Consider the following 18,730-nt stretch of genomic DNA (forward strand, 5'->3'; position numbering starts at 1 on the left):
AGAATTGTGCTGGAGGTCTAGTGAGAACATGCCTCTCAGCATTTTCTAGGTCCTCCGTGATATTTAAAGTTCTTTACATATAAGTGAAACTATGTATGAACTCATGTAATAAGTGAGGCTACTATACTGCAACTCCCCAACACATTTTCCCCACTTGAATGATCTATCAGAGTTTATCAGAGGCATTATACTATTAAATGCCCTAGAATACTTAGCTCAGCTGTGTCCCTGGTTTGAAAAAGGTCCCTTGTGTGTACTTTTCCCTCTGTACCAAAAACCCAAATATTTTGTAGACTTGTACATAGAGGCATGCGGAAACACATGCAATGAAGCATGGCAATTGTCTTCATATAATGCCAATAACTATAACCATCAAGTTATCTTGAGACCCTATACTTTAAGCATTGTGTAATGTAGTTTGGTAGGTAACATAATCTGCTGGAAGAACCAGGGTCAAACCCTATTTCATCCACATGTTGCTAAAACATTTAGAAAGTATACAATTTGTTACTAAAAGGTTTTAGTCTGCTTTTCTTTATCTGATAAATTAATTACTTTTAAGATACTTTTCTATTTATGTATTTATCACAATTTTGTATAATGTTTAATTAAATCTAGTTAGCCATCTTGAGTCCCATTGTTGAGAGAAAGGTGGAATATATGTAGTAGTAGCAGTAGCAGCATCAGTAGTAGTAGTAATACCTCTATATCCACAGGGGATGTATTCCAGGCCATACCATGGTTGCCTGAACCCATGGATATGACCCAACAGCATTCAATTGCCTGAGGTCCAGTTCCGTCACCCTGAAGGACCTAGAAATTTCTAGAGAGGTAGGTCATTCTGGGTGACTGGAGCGGGAAACCTATAATGGAATTATAGGTAAATGAATCTGCCAATATACAGTATGTCCACAGTTGTGGGAATCTTACTGTAATCATAATTATTGTAATTATTATCCTCACCATCACCACCACTACCAAGGCCGCAATTCCCCAGCTACGACATGTAGAAAAAGTACTGTCACTCTCGACTGGCTCATTGTAAGTGGCCCATGTAGATGAGCCCTAAGATCCATAAACTTCTTTTTCTGCAATATTTTGCCTATGGAGCTTCTTAGTGTTCAATCAAGTATGTGGAGAGTGAACTCCACATATGTGAGAGAAGCAGAGTTCACTTTTACACAGCATACATTTCTACATGTAGGTAAGCCCCACTGATTTCGATGGCCCTTAACTGCCAAGGCAAATGAAAAGAAGATTTTACCATAAAAATAGCCTCGGGTTGGGAGAAGATTTAATTCTAACAGCAGCCAGGAATATGTTTATACATACTGAATGCAAGCTGGATTTACTAGTAGAATTATAAAAACTGTAAGACTGAAAGAAATAGGATTCTCCATACCCAAACACTCCTAACAAATTACCTCATACACTTTTTATACTTCAGGGAAAAACCTTTGCCAACTCCAGATGTGCATGACAAGAAATGGCTGCCAAACCTTCCCACACATTAGTTCAAGCTATCCAAAATACCTTTTTTCCAGCTGTGGCTTGGTCTATAGTTTTGGAGCAAAGAGGACAAATCCCAGCATCTCTGAGGTGTCTCTTTCAAGTTCAGAGGAAGATATTGCTGCTTTGCAACCCACTTTCAAAGTGGATGGAATACTTATTTTGGGATATTTTTGCTTCTTTTGAAATGACTGGATTCCAAAAAAGTGTTGTCTACATATGAAGCACCTGCCACATTCTCATTTCTGTTTCTTTTGCCAGGGTTTTCTAGTGAGCACACTAATCTGCTTTTTACATTTAGGCTGTTTTACTTTAAACTGGCAAATTGAGACACTGTCATGTTTTGCTGGCTGTTCTTCTATCCGTATGCTGCAGAATGATGTCAACCTTACCTGTCTCCCTGTCAGACACAGCCTCGGCTGTATGATTTGAATGCAATGCAACTGTGGTGAGACTGGTATAGGTTTAAAAGTAGATTGAAGCCTTCAGGTTTAGCATATAGATTGTCACCTTGCTTAACATTTGATAAGTAAAGGTAAAGGTTTCCCCTTGACATTAAGTCTAGTCGTGTCTGACTCTGGGGGGTCATCTCAATTTCTAAACCAAAGAGCTGGATTTGTCCGTAGACACCTCCAAGATCATGTGGCTGGCATGACTGCATGAACCACCGTTACATTCTTCTAGGAGCGGTACATATTGATCAACTCACATTTACATGTTTTCAAATTGCTAGGTTGGCAGAAGCTGGGCCTAACAGTGGGAGCTCCTCCCGCTCCCAGGATTTGAACCACCAACCTTTTGGTCAGCAAGTCCAGCAGCTCAGTGGTGTAACCCACTGCGCCATCAGGGGGCATTTGATAGTCTTTAACAAACCACCTGAAAGATGGAAGCAAATATTGTATTATGTAAGTCCATAGCATTTTCTGACTGGTTTTCATGCAATTTGAAAATGGAGGGTAAAGCTTTCAATGAGAACTAGTTATGGCATCTGTATATTATCCTAAGATCAGTACAGTGGTCCCTTCCTATTTGCTAGGGTTTGATTCCACCCCCCACCCCCCACAGAGACCAAAACCCATTGCAACTCAAATCCCATGATATGCAATGACATTAGTAAAATTTTGTCAGCATTTGCTTTTGGGCTTCCTTTTTTGGCAGGGAATATTTTCAAGCCGTGGATGGTGAAACTTGTGAACATGGGAGCCCCAACTGCATTAAATTGTTGTTATTAGGAAACAACTTTAAAAAACTTCCCTTCTTGTCTACTTCCCATCATAATTTCATTTCCCACTGTGAAAAATGGAGCTGAACTGGATAGGCTTTTGCTGGGGATTACAAGAGCTCTAAAATCTGGCAGGCTACACATACAGCTTTTGGTTATTTTAGACACCTTTCCATTCTCAGTGTTTTTTCAAAATACAAAGATCCCCAGTGTTATTACAATATACTCAGTTCTGTCTTTTAAACAGAGGTGATACTGTGGGAGTGTTAATACGGAAATGAGCAATGTTTTGTTGATTTACAAAAGGGGAAAAAAACATCTTGGTAGGTTTAGAGGGGCATAAGGACTAAGCAGATGCTTGCTCCTATCTATAATTCGTGTTCAGGGTAGATATGAGTCAGTGAACACCTTCTGGTACACTTTGATGAAATTTGGAACTGGCCCTGTAAAACAAGCTATCTAGAGATTTTTTTAAAAAATCTACTGTCCTTGGGGCTGGTCTCTGAGTCTTTGACCTTTCTAGGGGCCCAGTGGTTTGAAGGCTTATACCCTCTGGTTAGCCTTTCAGTTTATCACTGGTCTGGGAGCAACCCTGAGTTTCAGGGATTCCTCTTGGGAGCTATGGTGGTTTCACCCATGGATGCTGGGATGATCTGGGTGAGACCTGTTGCTCAGGCATCTCCCGCACCAGGTTGCACCTCGCTTTAGGTTTGCGCATCACCAAAAAAAAGTTCAATAGATAACAATTAATAATGTTGCCCTTATTTAATACCATATCTTCTTGTGTCTGGTCTCATTATTCCTGTAGTAGGACAGTGGATTCTAATACTTTGAAGCATGAAATAGTTGTGTAGAATTGGTAGTTGTGCGTAACCACCCTCCCCATCCCTGGGATAGTTTTGCATATTTTCTATAAAAATAAATAGATCAGAGATGGTGGGATAAGAACATTCATTCTGCACGTTTCAAAAATATTCAAGGAACGGCTACATTGGGGGTGTGGAGCTGGCGATGAAGTGGAACAAGATATGACAGCTGAGTTGGTGTTTGATTTGCTAGCATGCTTGTCTGCTATTTCAGCATTTGAGCTCCGTTTATCCTATGGCTGAAAGATTCTCCTTTCATCTTCTATCTGTACTCTAGAAAATACCAACACATATGTTATCATCCAAGGCATATAGACAGAGCCCACATAATTGCCCAGGACTGAAAAATTGTTTTATGTCAAGGTGTGCCTTTGTTAAATAATGAGATTACAATCTGAATCTTCCTGTTAACAACTATAATTAAACACATGGAAATATATTGGACTAGTGTTTTGCAAACAGCAGTACTGTACTGCCCTCTGCTGACTAGTGGTAAGTTAGACAGTTAACTCTGCTTTGATATGATTCCTATTTTTTATTCTAAGAGAAACATGCTGGGAACTACTGCAATGCAGGAATGCTCACACATAGCCTATTTCTTAGATCACTGCACCACAATTCTGGAAACAGGTGAGGAAGGTGGGAAGGAGTACATTTCCCAATGCTGCTAAACTTGGTATCTTGAATGGTCAAATGCCATCCTTTCCAGTCATGTTGAAATGCACATTTAAGGTTATTTGAAGTCTATTTAGAGAAGAAGCTTTTTTTCTCCTAAAACTGCAAAAAGTGCTGAGGAGACTTAGGGCCTGTCTACACTGCCACATAATCCAGAATATCAAGGTAGAAAATCCAGATTATTTGCTTTGAACTGGATTATCTGAGTATACACTGCCATATAATTCAGTTCAAAAAAAGATAATCTAGATTTTATACAGCAATGTAGAAAGGGCCTTAGTCATGCTGTTGGCACATAACAATATAGAAAAATAAAAATCTATTTATTTGATCAGTTCAGTCCATGTAGCTCAACATTCTGTTTCCATCTCTTGGTGAACAAAGAGAAGTACACATGAATAAGACTATAAAATCCTCTACAATTTGTTTCTAGAATTTTCTACTTAATCATATATCTATTTGCCATTTCCCCAGCAGTTAACCATTTAGAACCCTAAAACTTCAGTGCTTACCTGGAAACACGTTTACATAGGAATATATCCTACTTACAGAACTGGATTTTATTGCTAACTTTTAGAAGCGTTTACGATTGCGGGAGGATTGCTTCGATTTATAACATTGCAGGGGGATTAATCTCCATTTTATGGTATCTGGTGAATATAAAACTAGAATCAAAAAGAGAAAGATTGAGTGTTTTTGGAACTCGGAGTATGGATTAAATGTTATAGGAACTGTGTTCTAGAAATGAAAACTGATCCATTATTGAGCCACCAGGCCCCACCCGTATCTGGCACCACTGATGTCCATGCCATAAGCGACAAACCTAAATCTGTACTCTGTGAAGCAGGGTTCATACTGTCCTTGAATATTTGTGGGTGTTGGTTCCCGATATCTTTTTAACACCATGTTTATCTTGTTGATCATAAGTTGAACATGACCTAGCATTATGATATTGCAGGAAAGATGGTAAATAATATTTTATTCTGCATGAATAAAATTATGGTTTCTAAGTAAAGTAATAGTCCCACTACATACTGCATTAGTTAGAAATCATCTGGAGTGCTGTGTTTAGTTCTGGGAATCTCAGTTTATGAAGGATTAGACAAGTTGGTAACAGAGATGGGCAATAAGGATGATAAGAGACAAGGAGAAGAAAATAGGGAAATTTGAGGGATTTGTGCATATTCAGCTTAATGAGGGGAGAGTGGCACCATCATACTCCTTAACTATTTCAAGGGCTGCCACAAAGAGAAGAGTGCAAGCCTGTTGTCTACTGCCTCAAAGAGTAGAAGTGGGTCTAATGGTTTTAAAAGTTATGTGGAGGTTGATTTCTATTTAACAGTTGCTTGAAACTAACTCCAAGTAATTACTATTCTTTGCAGTAATTGCTCCATCAGTATATCTCAGGTTTGTTTGATGTGGATAATGGTGGAACAAGCTGCAACAATCAATGCTGTCATGCAGAGGTGTATCTTACAGTTTGAAAATGTGGGATACAATGCAATACATCTACGACAAGTGATATCTTTAATTCGAACCGATGAATGAACTTTTCAAATTCATACTAAAATTTTATATACATTCATCACACACAGAATCTATATAAGTAATTTTTCTGAAATTCTATCTACTACGGTTATGTCAGAAATCCACAATTTGCAATTTGGTATATAAAATCCATATTTCAATCTAGAGATAGAGGCAAAATTTTAATAACTAATTTTAATCCTTGCTTATTTATGTGGGATTGCCAATGGAGATATTGAACTTCATCCTGATAATGATTTCACCATGTAAAGAAGAATGGGAAAATGTATTGTCGAAGGCTTTCATGGCCAGAATCACTGGGTTGTTGTCGGTTTTTCGGGTTGTGTGGCCATGTTCTAGAAGCATTCTCTCCTGACGTTTTGTCTGTGGCAAGCATCCTCACAGGTTTGGAAAATTGGAAACTGGAAAATTGGGTTTATATATCTGTGGAATGTCCAGGGTGGAGAAAGAAATTCTATACCTAGCTACTGTCATGTTCATTTATTTTTCAGTTCGTTGCACGACAGCCAAAATACAGGCCTTAGGAAATCATGCTGTCTAACCAGTCTTCAAGCTGCTCCTCAGTAATACTGTTGGAGCTAGGTGTGAATGTTTCAATTGGCTACCTTGATAAGCATTTGGTGGCCTGACAGTTTATAGGTGTGGCTTGTTATTGCCTGGGAAATTTCCTTGTTGAGAGGTGACCAGGTGTTCCTCATTGTTTCCTCATTGGAAATGCTAATCAAGGTGGCCAATTGAAACATTCACACCTAGCTCCAACAGACAAGAGTTCTTTCTCCCACCCTGGCCATTCCACAGATAAACCCAATTTTCCAATTTCCAGCACACCTCACAACCTCTGAGGATGCTTGCCACAGATGCAGGCAAAACATTAGGAGAGAATGCTTCTAGAACATGGCCATACAACCCGAAAAACCTTCAACAACCCAGGAATGGGAAAATCTGTGTATTTAAGATCTTCATCTGTTCATTCAGATGTTTCTAGCATTCTGTTTTGCAGTCCAAGTGCTTGCAGAGGGAATCATTATGGTACAATAGTTTGTGTCATGGAATGCAAGAAACTTGGGCTCAAATCTTACTCATCTATTGAATGGATTGGGTGGGTTTTGGCTTTGCCAGGCTGCACTAGTGGTCACAAAGCTAAAATGGTCTCAAAGGTTTTGGAGAAGCATGGGATCCACAAGTATTAATATTTAGAGGTGTTTCATGAACACATTCTTGTTGACATCTAGATTATACCACTACACTTTCCTTTCTTTAATAGTTTTACCTTTTGTTTAACATACATGTGTGTAATAAAGAAATGAACAAAATTAACTGTAATGTTGACACCTGGACTAAACCCAAACTGAGGGCCCAGGAAGAGACTAGGGCCCTTTCATATTACATTGTTATAGCATGATGATTCCACTTTAACTGTCATGGTCCCATCTTATGGATTCCTGGGGCTTGGCATCTGGCGAGCCATGGGAGTTATCTGGCTGAGAATTCTAAACACCACTCTCTGAACTCCAAATCCCAGGATTTTCAGATATTGTCATGGCAGTAAAATTGGAATCATGGTGCTGAAGTTGTGCAGTGTGACTGGGCCTCAACAGGATGAAGTTTTCCTTCCATTCTGCTCCTGACTTCCATCTCAAAAAGACCAAACATCACAGACAATTTAGCTTTAAAGTCAGGGCCCGAGGGTCCAATGAGACCAGACAATAGGCTGAATAGACTGCTGTTGTTATTGCTGAGGAAGTATCTTGCCCTTTCATTCCCTAATGCCAACATAGATTGTGTGCAACTAGGGCTCCTGAATGAGTGGATAATATTGAACTATTGCTGCCAAAGAAAACTAGCTCTTACAAAATGCATTATTTCCCAGCCGAGGTTTAGTCTAGCATCTGTCTTCCCATAGTTCTGACAAAGCAGCTTTATACAGACATAGCAGATTTATTCCTTGGCATTCTACCAGATGATTTTGCTGCTCATGCACAGCAAAGAAACAGATAAACAAAACGCTCACGGTTTTTAAAAAATTTAATTATTTGGCATACTAACAACTAAAACACTTGGGAGTATTTCTGCTTTGATCAGCCTCTAAATCCACCACACTAGTCCTTAACAGCTAGCATTTGAAATTACATCCATTTTCCACTCATGCTGCTAAACAATATCAAAGGCAATACATTTTTTCTCATAGAAAATACAATACAAATATATATATTTGAGATTATTTTTCTACCTCTTACTGTGAAACAAATGCATATAATCACAAGAATAGCCAATATGCAGCTAACACTACGTTGACATTTTAAACCTCAAAAATAAATAAGTATATACAGGGGAGGTGATGCTATGCCAACAAGAAAGCCAAAGATTTACCCTGAAAGGGGTATAAAACCACTGGAAAATGCATATTTGAAATAGTTTAGGATTACTACATGGTAGTAAAAGCAAAGAATATTTTAGTGAAAATATAGGGAATAACTGAATGATCACACCGTAGCTGGGATTGACTTGGTAAAATTCTACTTTTTAGTCTCTATTTAACTATTTTATTAATGTCTAATCATTCAAAAACAATCCCTTCTGCCCCCCCCACCACCACCACCATGAATGTCACATCAAAATATTTTTTGAGAACGAATAAGAAAATATACAAAATTTGTCAAAGTTTCCATACAAATAGTTTCTCCCTTCTTAATGGAGTTATTAACTCCATTAGATTCTGTAATCAGGAATCATATAGTTCACAGTCTGATCCACAGCTCGTGGTTTAGGATCAGTTCGATTTTGAATAAACAGTTTGCAATTCAAGTGATTTGACAATTTAATTGGAGTACATATGTAAAGAAATCCTGTTAAAAATGGATGCAGAACAAAAGTGTTTGTGATGAATTATAAAAATCTTGAACATTGCAGACATCAAAACAGAGGTAAGAACAGTAGGTTATATTGGAGAAGTTTAAAATAGGAGCATAAAACCTGGCTCTCCAATCTATACAAACAGACCTCTGAGCAAACCCCACTGCACTCAAAAGGACTTATTATTTTAGTAATTGTACAGCATAGTGTCTTGCAAACTTTTGGAGAGGCAGACAAGTAAGCAAGCAGGAAGAGTTATCACTAGAAGAACTGAGTAGTGGCAAACACTATTTTGCATTTTAGTTCTTATTTTTTATCTTGGGAAATTCTCTTTAACCAAAAAATTCATTCAAGTGGAAAATATGATGTATGCAAGATGATGCACATAGTCTTTAGTGAATCTAAAGAGGCCATAGGATCTCCAGGCAGGGAAGGGAAAGAATCCTGCCTGAAACCCTGCAAAACCACTGCCCATCAAGAGTTAACAACATTGGTCTAGATGGAGAACTGACTTGATTCAATAGAAGGTAGCTCTTTATGTTACTAATCCATATATGCGCACAGATTAATAATCTATTCGGTGTGCAACTTTATGAACAATGATCTCAAGTTCTCTGCTCACTCAACAGCCAAGAAACATCTTTAGAAAGGAGAGATGTGTACAGAATGGCTTATGTTGGAATCAATGGGGAAGCCTCTGCTCATATTCAAATGTTACACTTTCACACATATAAGTTTTTGATGAAGTAAATTGTTACCTTTTTATCTACTATAGTCAGTCAATGAAGCCTTATAACATTTCAGATTTTGCTGAGAAATAGACTTTAGGAAAGGCAATGTAATCTATTGGGACCAATTCCAATGGCCCAGGATTATGCAGACTTTTACATAACATGAAATTCATTATCAAGCATGTCTACAGCTACAGAAACACTCTTCTCACCCTCCTCCATCCACTTATAATCTAGAAGTCTTAGATACTTTTATTCACAAAGTTATAAATATGGCCCAGACTTTGCAAGCAAAATTAAGGTGATTTCATTTGAAGACAGTTTTGCTCTGTATACCCAAGCATGTTGTGATAATAGGGCTCTTTCTCTTGACTGTGATAAGGCAACCTGGAATACACCTAGGGTTCCAGACATAATTTTTCAAAGAGACTTATGCTTATACATTGGGACTTCTCTTTCCTCTTCTCTCCCTGCAGTGCCTTAAATCCTTCATTGACTTTGTATGGGATTCCAATGCAAAAGAAGAGTCATTTTGCCAGCATGTCCATTTTGCCGGCAGGATGACTCTGTTGAGAAACCCATGCATTGTACATCACAGACGCACGTTCATTATCCTTGTAGGTGAAGACATAACAGAGAAAAACACATCCTAAAAAAGGAAAGGTTTTGATTATATGTTTATAGTTTTTTTTCTGCAAACATCTTGATAGTACGTTTAAAGTCTTCCTCCAGAAGCTGTAGTCTGGGTTCTTAGGACCTTCTTAATACAAATAAGATGATCACACAAAGCATAGATTAGACAACTGTCCAGGCGGAGAAATGTCAGCCGCAACAGTGTATATATGGAGAAAATGAATTAGATGTTCTGATTTTCCAAAAGGAAACAGGTGTGGGAGGCCCTTTCTGAGAGGAACTTGCTAAATAACTGTTGTCAAAGCAAGGTAAAGCAGAAGACTTTGGTAGTATTCATGTCATTCATCCTTCTGAATCTCCATGCTGCTTGTTGAATTTTATTTTTCCAGATGTCCAGAAAGTTAGAATTTTGTGCTGTGGCTCAAGGAGTCTGACATTATAATGTTTCTATAGAAGTTGTCTGAATGGGTATTGTAGTACCCCTTGACTTTGTCAATAACCTGATGAACTGGTATAATTGAACTCTGCTCTGTGTCCACTTGAATGTATTTTGGTGATGGCTTGTCAAGGAAAACATTGTCTAAGAAAAAGGAAAAAAAGAAGTCAGTATTTTGAAAAGTTTACTGGCTAACGGTTAGTATTCATTATCACATATACATTAAAAGTAACTTCTCTTTTGTTTGATTATTAAGGATAATAATCAAAAGTCAGATAATTTTCAATAGTTTGACTTTGTTTCACACTGTACAATAAATTAAGTTACGTTGTCTTGCAGAATATGAAATTCAGCTTTCTCATGTTGACTTGCTGTATGGTAACTGACACTACATACGTAGTTTCAAAATTACTATGACTATTGGACAGGTGAATTATTTTGGTACAAACATTTTTGTGAACAAAATATTCCCAAAATTCTATATATTTGTCATGTCTGTTCACTGGTGTTCCAATATACACAGCTGGTACTCTATTACCATTTTCCTGTTCTTTGAACCAAGAATATGTTATAAATATCATGATGATGGCACATCATTGGACTTAGCTGACTGACAACATCACAGAACCAGATTGGAACAATATAAATATTACCTAACATACCTCACTCCTCTTGCTTTAGTTAACTTAATATATGCAATTAAAAATGAAAATGGCTGAGAGATTCAGTGGTAGAAGCAAAATTTAGAGCTCTGTACTAGGCTTCTTACGATCACTACTAAGACATAAATCTGTTAGATTTTAGTGTTCTCCAGAATGCTTCATTAGGGTAAATTGCATAATAATTTGGAGATTCAGAGAAAAAAACCAAAATAAAAAGTCTAAAAATCTGGCCAGATGTTATGTCATCTAAGATGAAGACTTTAGAACAGGCCTCTTCAATATGTGGCCCTCTAGGTGTTTTGGACTTCAGCTCCCAGAATTCCTGACCATTGAACAAGCTGGCTAGGGCCTTTGTGAGTTGGAGGCCCAAACACCTGGAAGGCTAGAAGTTGAAGAGACCTGCAGTAGCTCAGTGAAGAGTTGTCACTCCTTCCCAGTAGGTTCCACCTCATGTTTCAGCTGAAACCAACTAGAGATACTGAACACATCACAGAAAATCACAACAAATATCTTTGATTCTTGATCTTTGATCCATTTGCTTATGCAGGATGAAATATCATTCATTAGAATTCCAATAGAAACAGATGAGAATGTATATATCGGTAAACAGCCATACTCACCTGAGTACAACCATTAGGTGGAGCTCAAGCAATGAGATATCATATTATCAAGTATACATGTTATATTTATGAACATCTAGCAAATAAGATCTTACTTTGCCTTTGATTTCCTAATGATGTATAGCTAAAGACTTCTGCAATATTTGCTCCTTTTAAAAACATTTTTAAAAGTCCTGTTTGAGAAAAAAACCTACCATTCTGCTTGCAAGTAATATCCTTTATAAAATTTAAAATAAGAAGCCAGTAGTATGAACAGAAGAAAACGAGTTTTCCAAAGCATTTATGATAACGGTGAGTAAATACAACAAAGGAGGACTGAAAACATTGCTTTTGATGTACAGGTGAAAATAAAGATTGCACAGAAGGTTTTTGTTTAGTTTCACATAAGAAAGCACAAACATGCTAAAACATATAGAATTTCTTTTGAAAAGGCAGATAAATATGTGTAATGATATATAGACTCAGGCAACCCTTTTGTACTGTGCATTTAGGTATGGCAAGATCCTCTAGCACAGACTTAATGATTTGATAATGACATCCTACTAATGTCATATATTAAACAAATTATTTTTTTTAGATAACTATGTTTACTTATGTGAGTTTTATGAATCTACATTAAACAAGTGAAACTATTCATGATGTTCAATGAAAGAGGAGAATGCTCAAGACAGACTATCATTTTTTGCAAACACAGCACTGCTTGATGGTTCATTTCTGTGCATAAGTACATCAAAACTGTACAGATTGCCCACAATGAGCTTTCAGAAGTGAGTCATTAGGTGAACTGGACTAATTCTAACCACACTAAACTTGCAAAGAAAAAAATGGCTTACAGTATATTTAGTTCCAATTCGTATTTAGTTCAAAAGCTCACTTCAAATTCCTAGAAATTTTTTTATGTACTTTCCATCATTATAAAGACAAAATTCAGTGCTGTACATACATGTGAAAACCAAAAGATAATAGCAAGACAATAACATATAACTATTAAATTAACCTATAGTACTGAAAAATAAAGTGCTTGGTGTTTTGTTTTGTTTTTTAAAAAATATATTACTAAATCAATTGGATAATTGAAGAGTATTTTCTCCCTTTTGTAACCAACTAAAGTGCTTTGAACACAGTGAGAAAAGGTACTGAGAAATCAATGAAAACATTATAGTAACATTGGTTTGTCCATAGTAAAAAGTTTAGAACAATAAGCCCCTTGGGAGAAGTTCACATAGCAAAATTATAAGCAAAAGCCACCCTCTTGCCTTGCTGCATGCTTGCATAATTTATAGAACAGGAATGATATGGATGCTCTTTCCACCACCTGAAAGTACCCTGGATACTTAATTTGCATGCATTTGATGGCCAATCAGAATCTGAAGTATTCTTGAGCAGTGAATCATAGTCAATCAGAATAAATGTCAGAGAAAGTGGCATAGCATAAAATGAAGCAGTATGTATGATTGTGCCAATTGCAACTTCATGCAAGTTTCGTCATGATAATGTTTGGAAACCATGCATTCAGCCAAAGTGATAGACACTTTACCTTGGATATTCCACGAGGGATGAGGAAATGTTCTTAGAAGACATTATCTATGCCATAAATATATGAGTGTCTGAGTTAATTCCAGAGAACCATAGTTATTTCAACAAGTGCTATAGTGACAAACCAGCTACATCATTTATGAAAAACATGGTTAAACATTAGCTTGAAGTACTATTTTGGATAACCAGTGGTATAAAGATAATCTTCAAACAGATTCTAACTAGCTTCAGATGGAAGGAAAAATATTACAGACAAGAGCATATTTTTGAAAGTTACACATAATAAGAAGATAATTATTATAAGATATAAAACAAGAATAACTTGTTTCTTGTGTCACACACAGTGATAAAGGATAGCCTATAATGTAGTAAAAAAAATAACCACCACTATCTCACACACCCTTTAGTTGGCACTCTGGGACACAGGAACTGCAATTTATGTGAGCCAGTAATATATCAAAAAATTCTGCCTTTTGAACTCTGGCAGACCACACGAGTGTGTAGCACAACATAATTATAAGTCATATATTAGACACAAACTGATAACTAAAAAGCCAGTAGTCATATTTTAGGTTTAGTTATACATCAGTTCTTGGAAGCCTGAAAGATAATAAATATCATAAAATACTGAATAGAATTCTGATTACAGGGGCTTCTGGTGAAGAACTCCCTCAAATGTATGGGTTTCTATTCGATCTGGAAGAGTTGCCTAGGGTCCAGTGATACCACACAACTCAACCATTTTTTTCAGAGTGGGGAGAAGAATCCTAGCTAGTGTAAACCAAATTATTGCAAGTTGAACTTTTGCATTTTAGATATCATGCTTTTATACTGAAGAAAAGACTTACCAGAATGACTGTTCCTTTTAAGGAAAGTATTTGATGTGGACTTTGATTTGGAAGTCAAATAGGTCGAATTAGAACCAATTGAACTGGAAGACAAGGATTTCCCCAAGTTGTCTGAACTCTTCTTAATGATATTAGTTGCTGTTTTACTCCAGTCTGGAAAATAAATACAAAAAGAAGATGCCTGTAACTGTATTATTATTTTTACAAGCAAAGACATAGTAAACCAAGAGACACTTGCACCAGGTTTATAATTATTACTGCTTAACTTATGCATCTACTCTTTGATAAGGGGAGTATGAGACTATGTCCATGATCAAGTCTTACACAAATCGTACATAGGAAATTTGTCTATTTATTTACAATACTTATATTCCGCCCTTCTCATCCCAAAGGGGACTCAGGGCAGATCACAGAATACATATATGGCAGATATTCAATGCTAATTATACAGCGATAAGACAGACAACAGATAGAGGTATATCTAAGCTTTTTCTCATAATTCAGCATCTTTTGGAGGCTGCGCTCAGTTCTGGCCGCAGGGAGTGCTGTCGCTCCATCTCCTTGCTGAAGAGCTTTCTTTGTTTGTAAACTTTCCTCAGAATCACTGCGTAAAATATCTCCCTGTTTATTATGGTTCCTATTTATCCAGTCACATTGCTGTTTTTGATCTGTTTTCGATCTGAGCTGAAGGTCAGGAGCTCACCCTGACCCTGCTTCAAACTGTCAACCTTTTGGCTGGCAAGATTTACTGAAGCTTCAGCTGGTGATTAACAGGCACTTCTCTTGACAACACTTGTATATAACATTCAAGGCTTTCTTACATTGCCACAAATAAATGCAACATGCAGGTTCACTATTCATGTATATATACAGAGACTTCTACAAAATCTAATACTTGTTGAAAGACATTTGATAGCAATTTATGTCTTTAGTTCCATATAAATCTTGGGAACATTACTATTGAGTTCCCTGCATGGGATGAGGATAAAAACATCATATTCTAAGCCACAGATATTGCCATGTAGAGCTACCTGATAATATTTTAGCAGGTCCTTTTAATTTTGTCAATTTCTAAAGCAGATATAGACAACCTGCATCCTTCTAAGTGTTGTTCTCTGTAAATGAAGCCAGTGCTGGGTGATAATGCAATTTGTGGTCTGATACCTAAAAAGCCACTATTTACAGCATTTATATACCGTTTTTCTCACCCCGAGGCGGACTAGTTGTCCTCAAGGCTATGAATCGATTATAAATATTTGTATCATCTTTAAATTATATACGACCCAGCTAGTAAGACCAAGCTTAATTAAAATAAGACAGGATGACATTATTATTGTTATAGATTAGAGGTAGGATTTTATCATTCATTTCCCCAACTACAAATCACAGGAAGTTGCTATGGCATTTAAAGTGGATTTGTCTTGCTGTTAGGTAAAGGTTTCCCCTGACATTAAGTCTAGTTGTGGGTGGCGCTCATCTCCATTTCTAAGCTGAAGAGCCAGATTTTTCCATAGACACCTCCAAAGTCATATGGACAGCATGACTGCATGGAACACCATTACCTTCTCACAGAAGCGGTCATGGCTTTCTTGATAGAATCTGACCACCTTGAATGCAGTCTGCCGCCTCTTTTCATACTGCCTTTGACATTAACAAGCACTCAGGATTCCAAATATTTCTGTCACCTTTTACTTTTGGTTCTCTATCCTTAAACGCTTGAATAGTCTCTTCTGTCATCCACTGAGGCTTTTATTTCTTTTCCTTTTTGGCTGCAGATTGTGTACTTTTGCATTCCTCTCTGACAATGTCCCTAGTTCATTTCAGAGTCCCTCTGCTTCCCAAATATTATTAAAGTGGAATACAGTATAGCACTATTGTTATGGTAGTGTCAACAGGAACCAAGAAAAAGAGGAGCAGGGGGCGAAAATGAGGCCATGCCTTAGATTAGTTTACAGGCAAGGAAACAACAGATCCAACAAGACACGACAGAATACATCAGTGACCCTAACTACGTTGAGGCACATAGTTACTTTTGCAAGTATAACTCCACCCCTCCACTTGAAACAGTGTTGAATTTCATAAAACATATGTGTACAGATTACCTGAATTGTCTGCCAGTCTGAATCTACCACAACAGAGATGCCGTCTCCATTGTTTCTGTACATTTTCTTTCATGGCACAGTGGAATACAAATATAAATAAACCTGAAAAAGGGGAGAAAACTTGATTACATAAATTGTCAGATCTGCTTTGTCAGATGCATGTATAGAAAGGGTCAATTAGTGCTTGCTTGTATTTTGATGGATCTTCATAAAGTAGTATCTGGATCTTAAATATACCATTTGAAACATCTGGGTATTTTTGCTTCACATTTTTGTATTTGGGAAAATTTAGTATTTCAAATGTCCAGCTACACTATAGCATTTTTTTTAAAAAAACTGCAGACATGCAGAAACAAAGGCTACAATATGTTGAATATCCCTTATCCAAAATTCCAAAATTGTCTACATGGGTGGCTGAGATAGTGTTTTCTGATGGTTCAAGTACACAAACTTTCTTTCATGCACAAAATTATTAAAAAATATTGCATAAAATTACAGGCTATGTGCATATGGTTCCATATCCAAGATATTTTATTATGTACATATATGCATACACAGATATTCCAAAATTTAAAAAATTCAGAAATCCAAAACACTTCCAGCTCTAACATTTTGGATAAGGAATATTAACCCATAATGCATTGTGTATGCTTAAAGTAAGATTAAGGGTAGCAGGCAAGCCTTTCCTGTTTTGAATTTGATTTATTGAAGCTTATTCATTGGCATGGATAAGCTTATGTCCATGGCAGTTGAATTACCAGGTAATTCAAGTGCCACAGACAGGTGAGTACATGTATATCTATGTATGTTGGCATGTTGGTTAAATGTATGTAACTACATAAATTTAATAGTAATTAATACTGAGTATTAAGATAATTTTACTACCTCAGTGACGTGTGTTTTCTTTTCTTGGTTTCAAAGTGCTTAAAATATTTATTTCTCCCTAATTGAAGATAGCGAGAAATGCCTATACATTGTCAATTATTTTTCAAGTACAGTTACAAAACACTGTTAAAGGCCGCTATATCATGTCAAAACAAAACAAAACAAAAACCAGAGAGTAAAAACATTTCTCTTTCACTAGGCCTTTACAAATTCATGAGGGTCAAGCTGTTAATGCTATGTGTTGAAAAAATTAACATTCTTAAGAGGTTTTATGTAGTTTTACTAATATGTGTATAATATGTTTCATGTGTTAATTCACACATTGTTGTGTTGTGTTTTAATCATACATGTCTACACATTCTTGAAGCACTGGAATATGATCTTGAATTAAACTTGACACATGAAGCACAATTTAAAAAGCAACTGAAAAGAATTTCACACTCCTTTTTGTGCCTTTTAATGATTACCTCTAGATATGAAGATCTTTCAAGAAAAAAAAACCCAATATTTTGTAAATCTGAGAAATTTTTCTTGAACAAAAGATAGTTTCCACTGTTGATATCATTGGAGGTAAGTACAACACAGAGATCAGTCAGAGTTTAGAGCAGTGATTCTCAACCTGTGGGTCCCCAGATGCTTTGACCTACAACTCCCAGAAATCCCTGCCAGTTTACCATCTTTTAGGATTTCTGAGAGTTGAAGACCAAAACATCTGGAGACCCACAGGTTGAGAACCACTGTTTTAGAGGAAACACATCTTGTAGCTGAAGGCATTGGATTTATGGCACAATTGTCGGGGGGGGGGGGGGAGAATGAAATGGAAACCCTTTCATTATGAGACATCTGAGCCTGAGGAATCATGATGAACCAGAGTTTTTGTTCAGAAATAATGCTTTTAATGCAACATCCTCTATGTGCTAGACCACAGATTGAAAGTATCCAATAACATTTGTTTTCCATTCTATCCAGTCCTAAATATGTGACACCAAAAATCTGGCAAACAGGAAGAAACTTTCCCATGTGTATATGCCAAATATTCCACAGATCTTTCTGAAACCCTTCTTCTGAAATGCTGCATCTAAAAAAACCCTTCAAGTCTTTTTTTTAAAATATGAGCTACACCAAATATTGTTATACAAGATTTATAAGAAACAGCTGAAATTAATTTTCAGTGACATGTGCATAACTTAAAGGATGGTTTGCACACTGCTGGGAACTATGACAAAAAACTGGAAAAAAAACAAGCTAGTACCCATCAAATACTGAAAGAAATTATATTAAAGCAATAACAATAGTATTTATTATTATTTATTTACTATATTTGTATACCGCTCTTCTCAGCCCTCAGGGTGACTCAGAGCGGTTAACAAAGCAAATACAATACTTAAACATGATAAAACAGTTTAAAACAAGTTAAAAGAATAACATTATAACAATCAATAAACATCATAACATCTCATCTCATCTCATAGTTAAGATTCAGTAGATTCAATAGAACAATTAGACCTTGTGAGTGATCTTGTGCAGAAAAAATTCATGATTTTACAATAAAAAGGCCAGCACAATAAGGCCTATATAACGATACCGTGGGGAAAAGTGGGGAA

General features: G+C 36.6%; 1 protein-coding gene across 6 annotated transcripts in view; it reads right to left on the reverse strand.

The window, feature by feature from the left end:
• Positions 1 to 7,827: 7,827 nt before the first annotated feature.
• ADGRG6 (adhesion G protein-coupled receptor G6) overlaps positions 7,828 to 18,730 on the reverse strand; it is a 117,975-nt gene continuing 107,072 nt past the window's right edge. For 5 of the 6 annotated variants that reach the window (XM_060753479.2, XM_067466326.1, XM_060753478.2 and 2 more), the window contains 3 exons: positions 16,242 to 16,343; positions 14,140 to 14,292; positions 7,828 to 10,617 (listed from right to left, as the gene is read on the reverse strand). In XM_060753479.2, the coding sequence (XP_060609462.1) occupies positions 10,439 to 10,617; positions 14,140 to 14,292; positions 16,242 to 16,343 (434 nt within the window). In that variant the 3' untranslated portion in view covers positions 7,828 to 10,438. Of the gene's footprint in view, positions 10,618 to 13,292; positions 13,340 to 14,139; positions 14,293 to 16,241; positions 16,344 to 18,730 lie in introns of all 6 variants that reach the window. The other variant, XM_060753480.2, reaches the window with a different exon arrangement.

This window comes from Anolis sagrei, chromosome 1, assembly GCF_037176765.1.
Source record: "Anolis sagrei isolate rAnoSag1 chromosome 1, rAnoSag1.mat, whole genome shotgun sequence".
Classification (NCBI taxonomy): Eukaryota; Metazoa; Chordata; class Lepidosauria; order Squamata; family Dactyloidae; genus Anolis; species Anolis sagrei.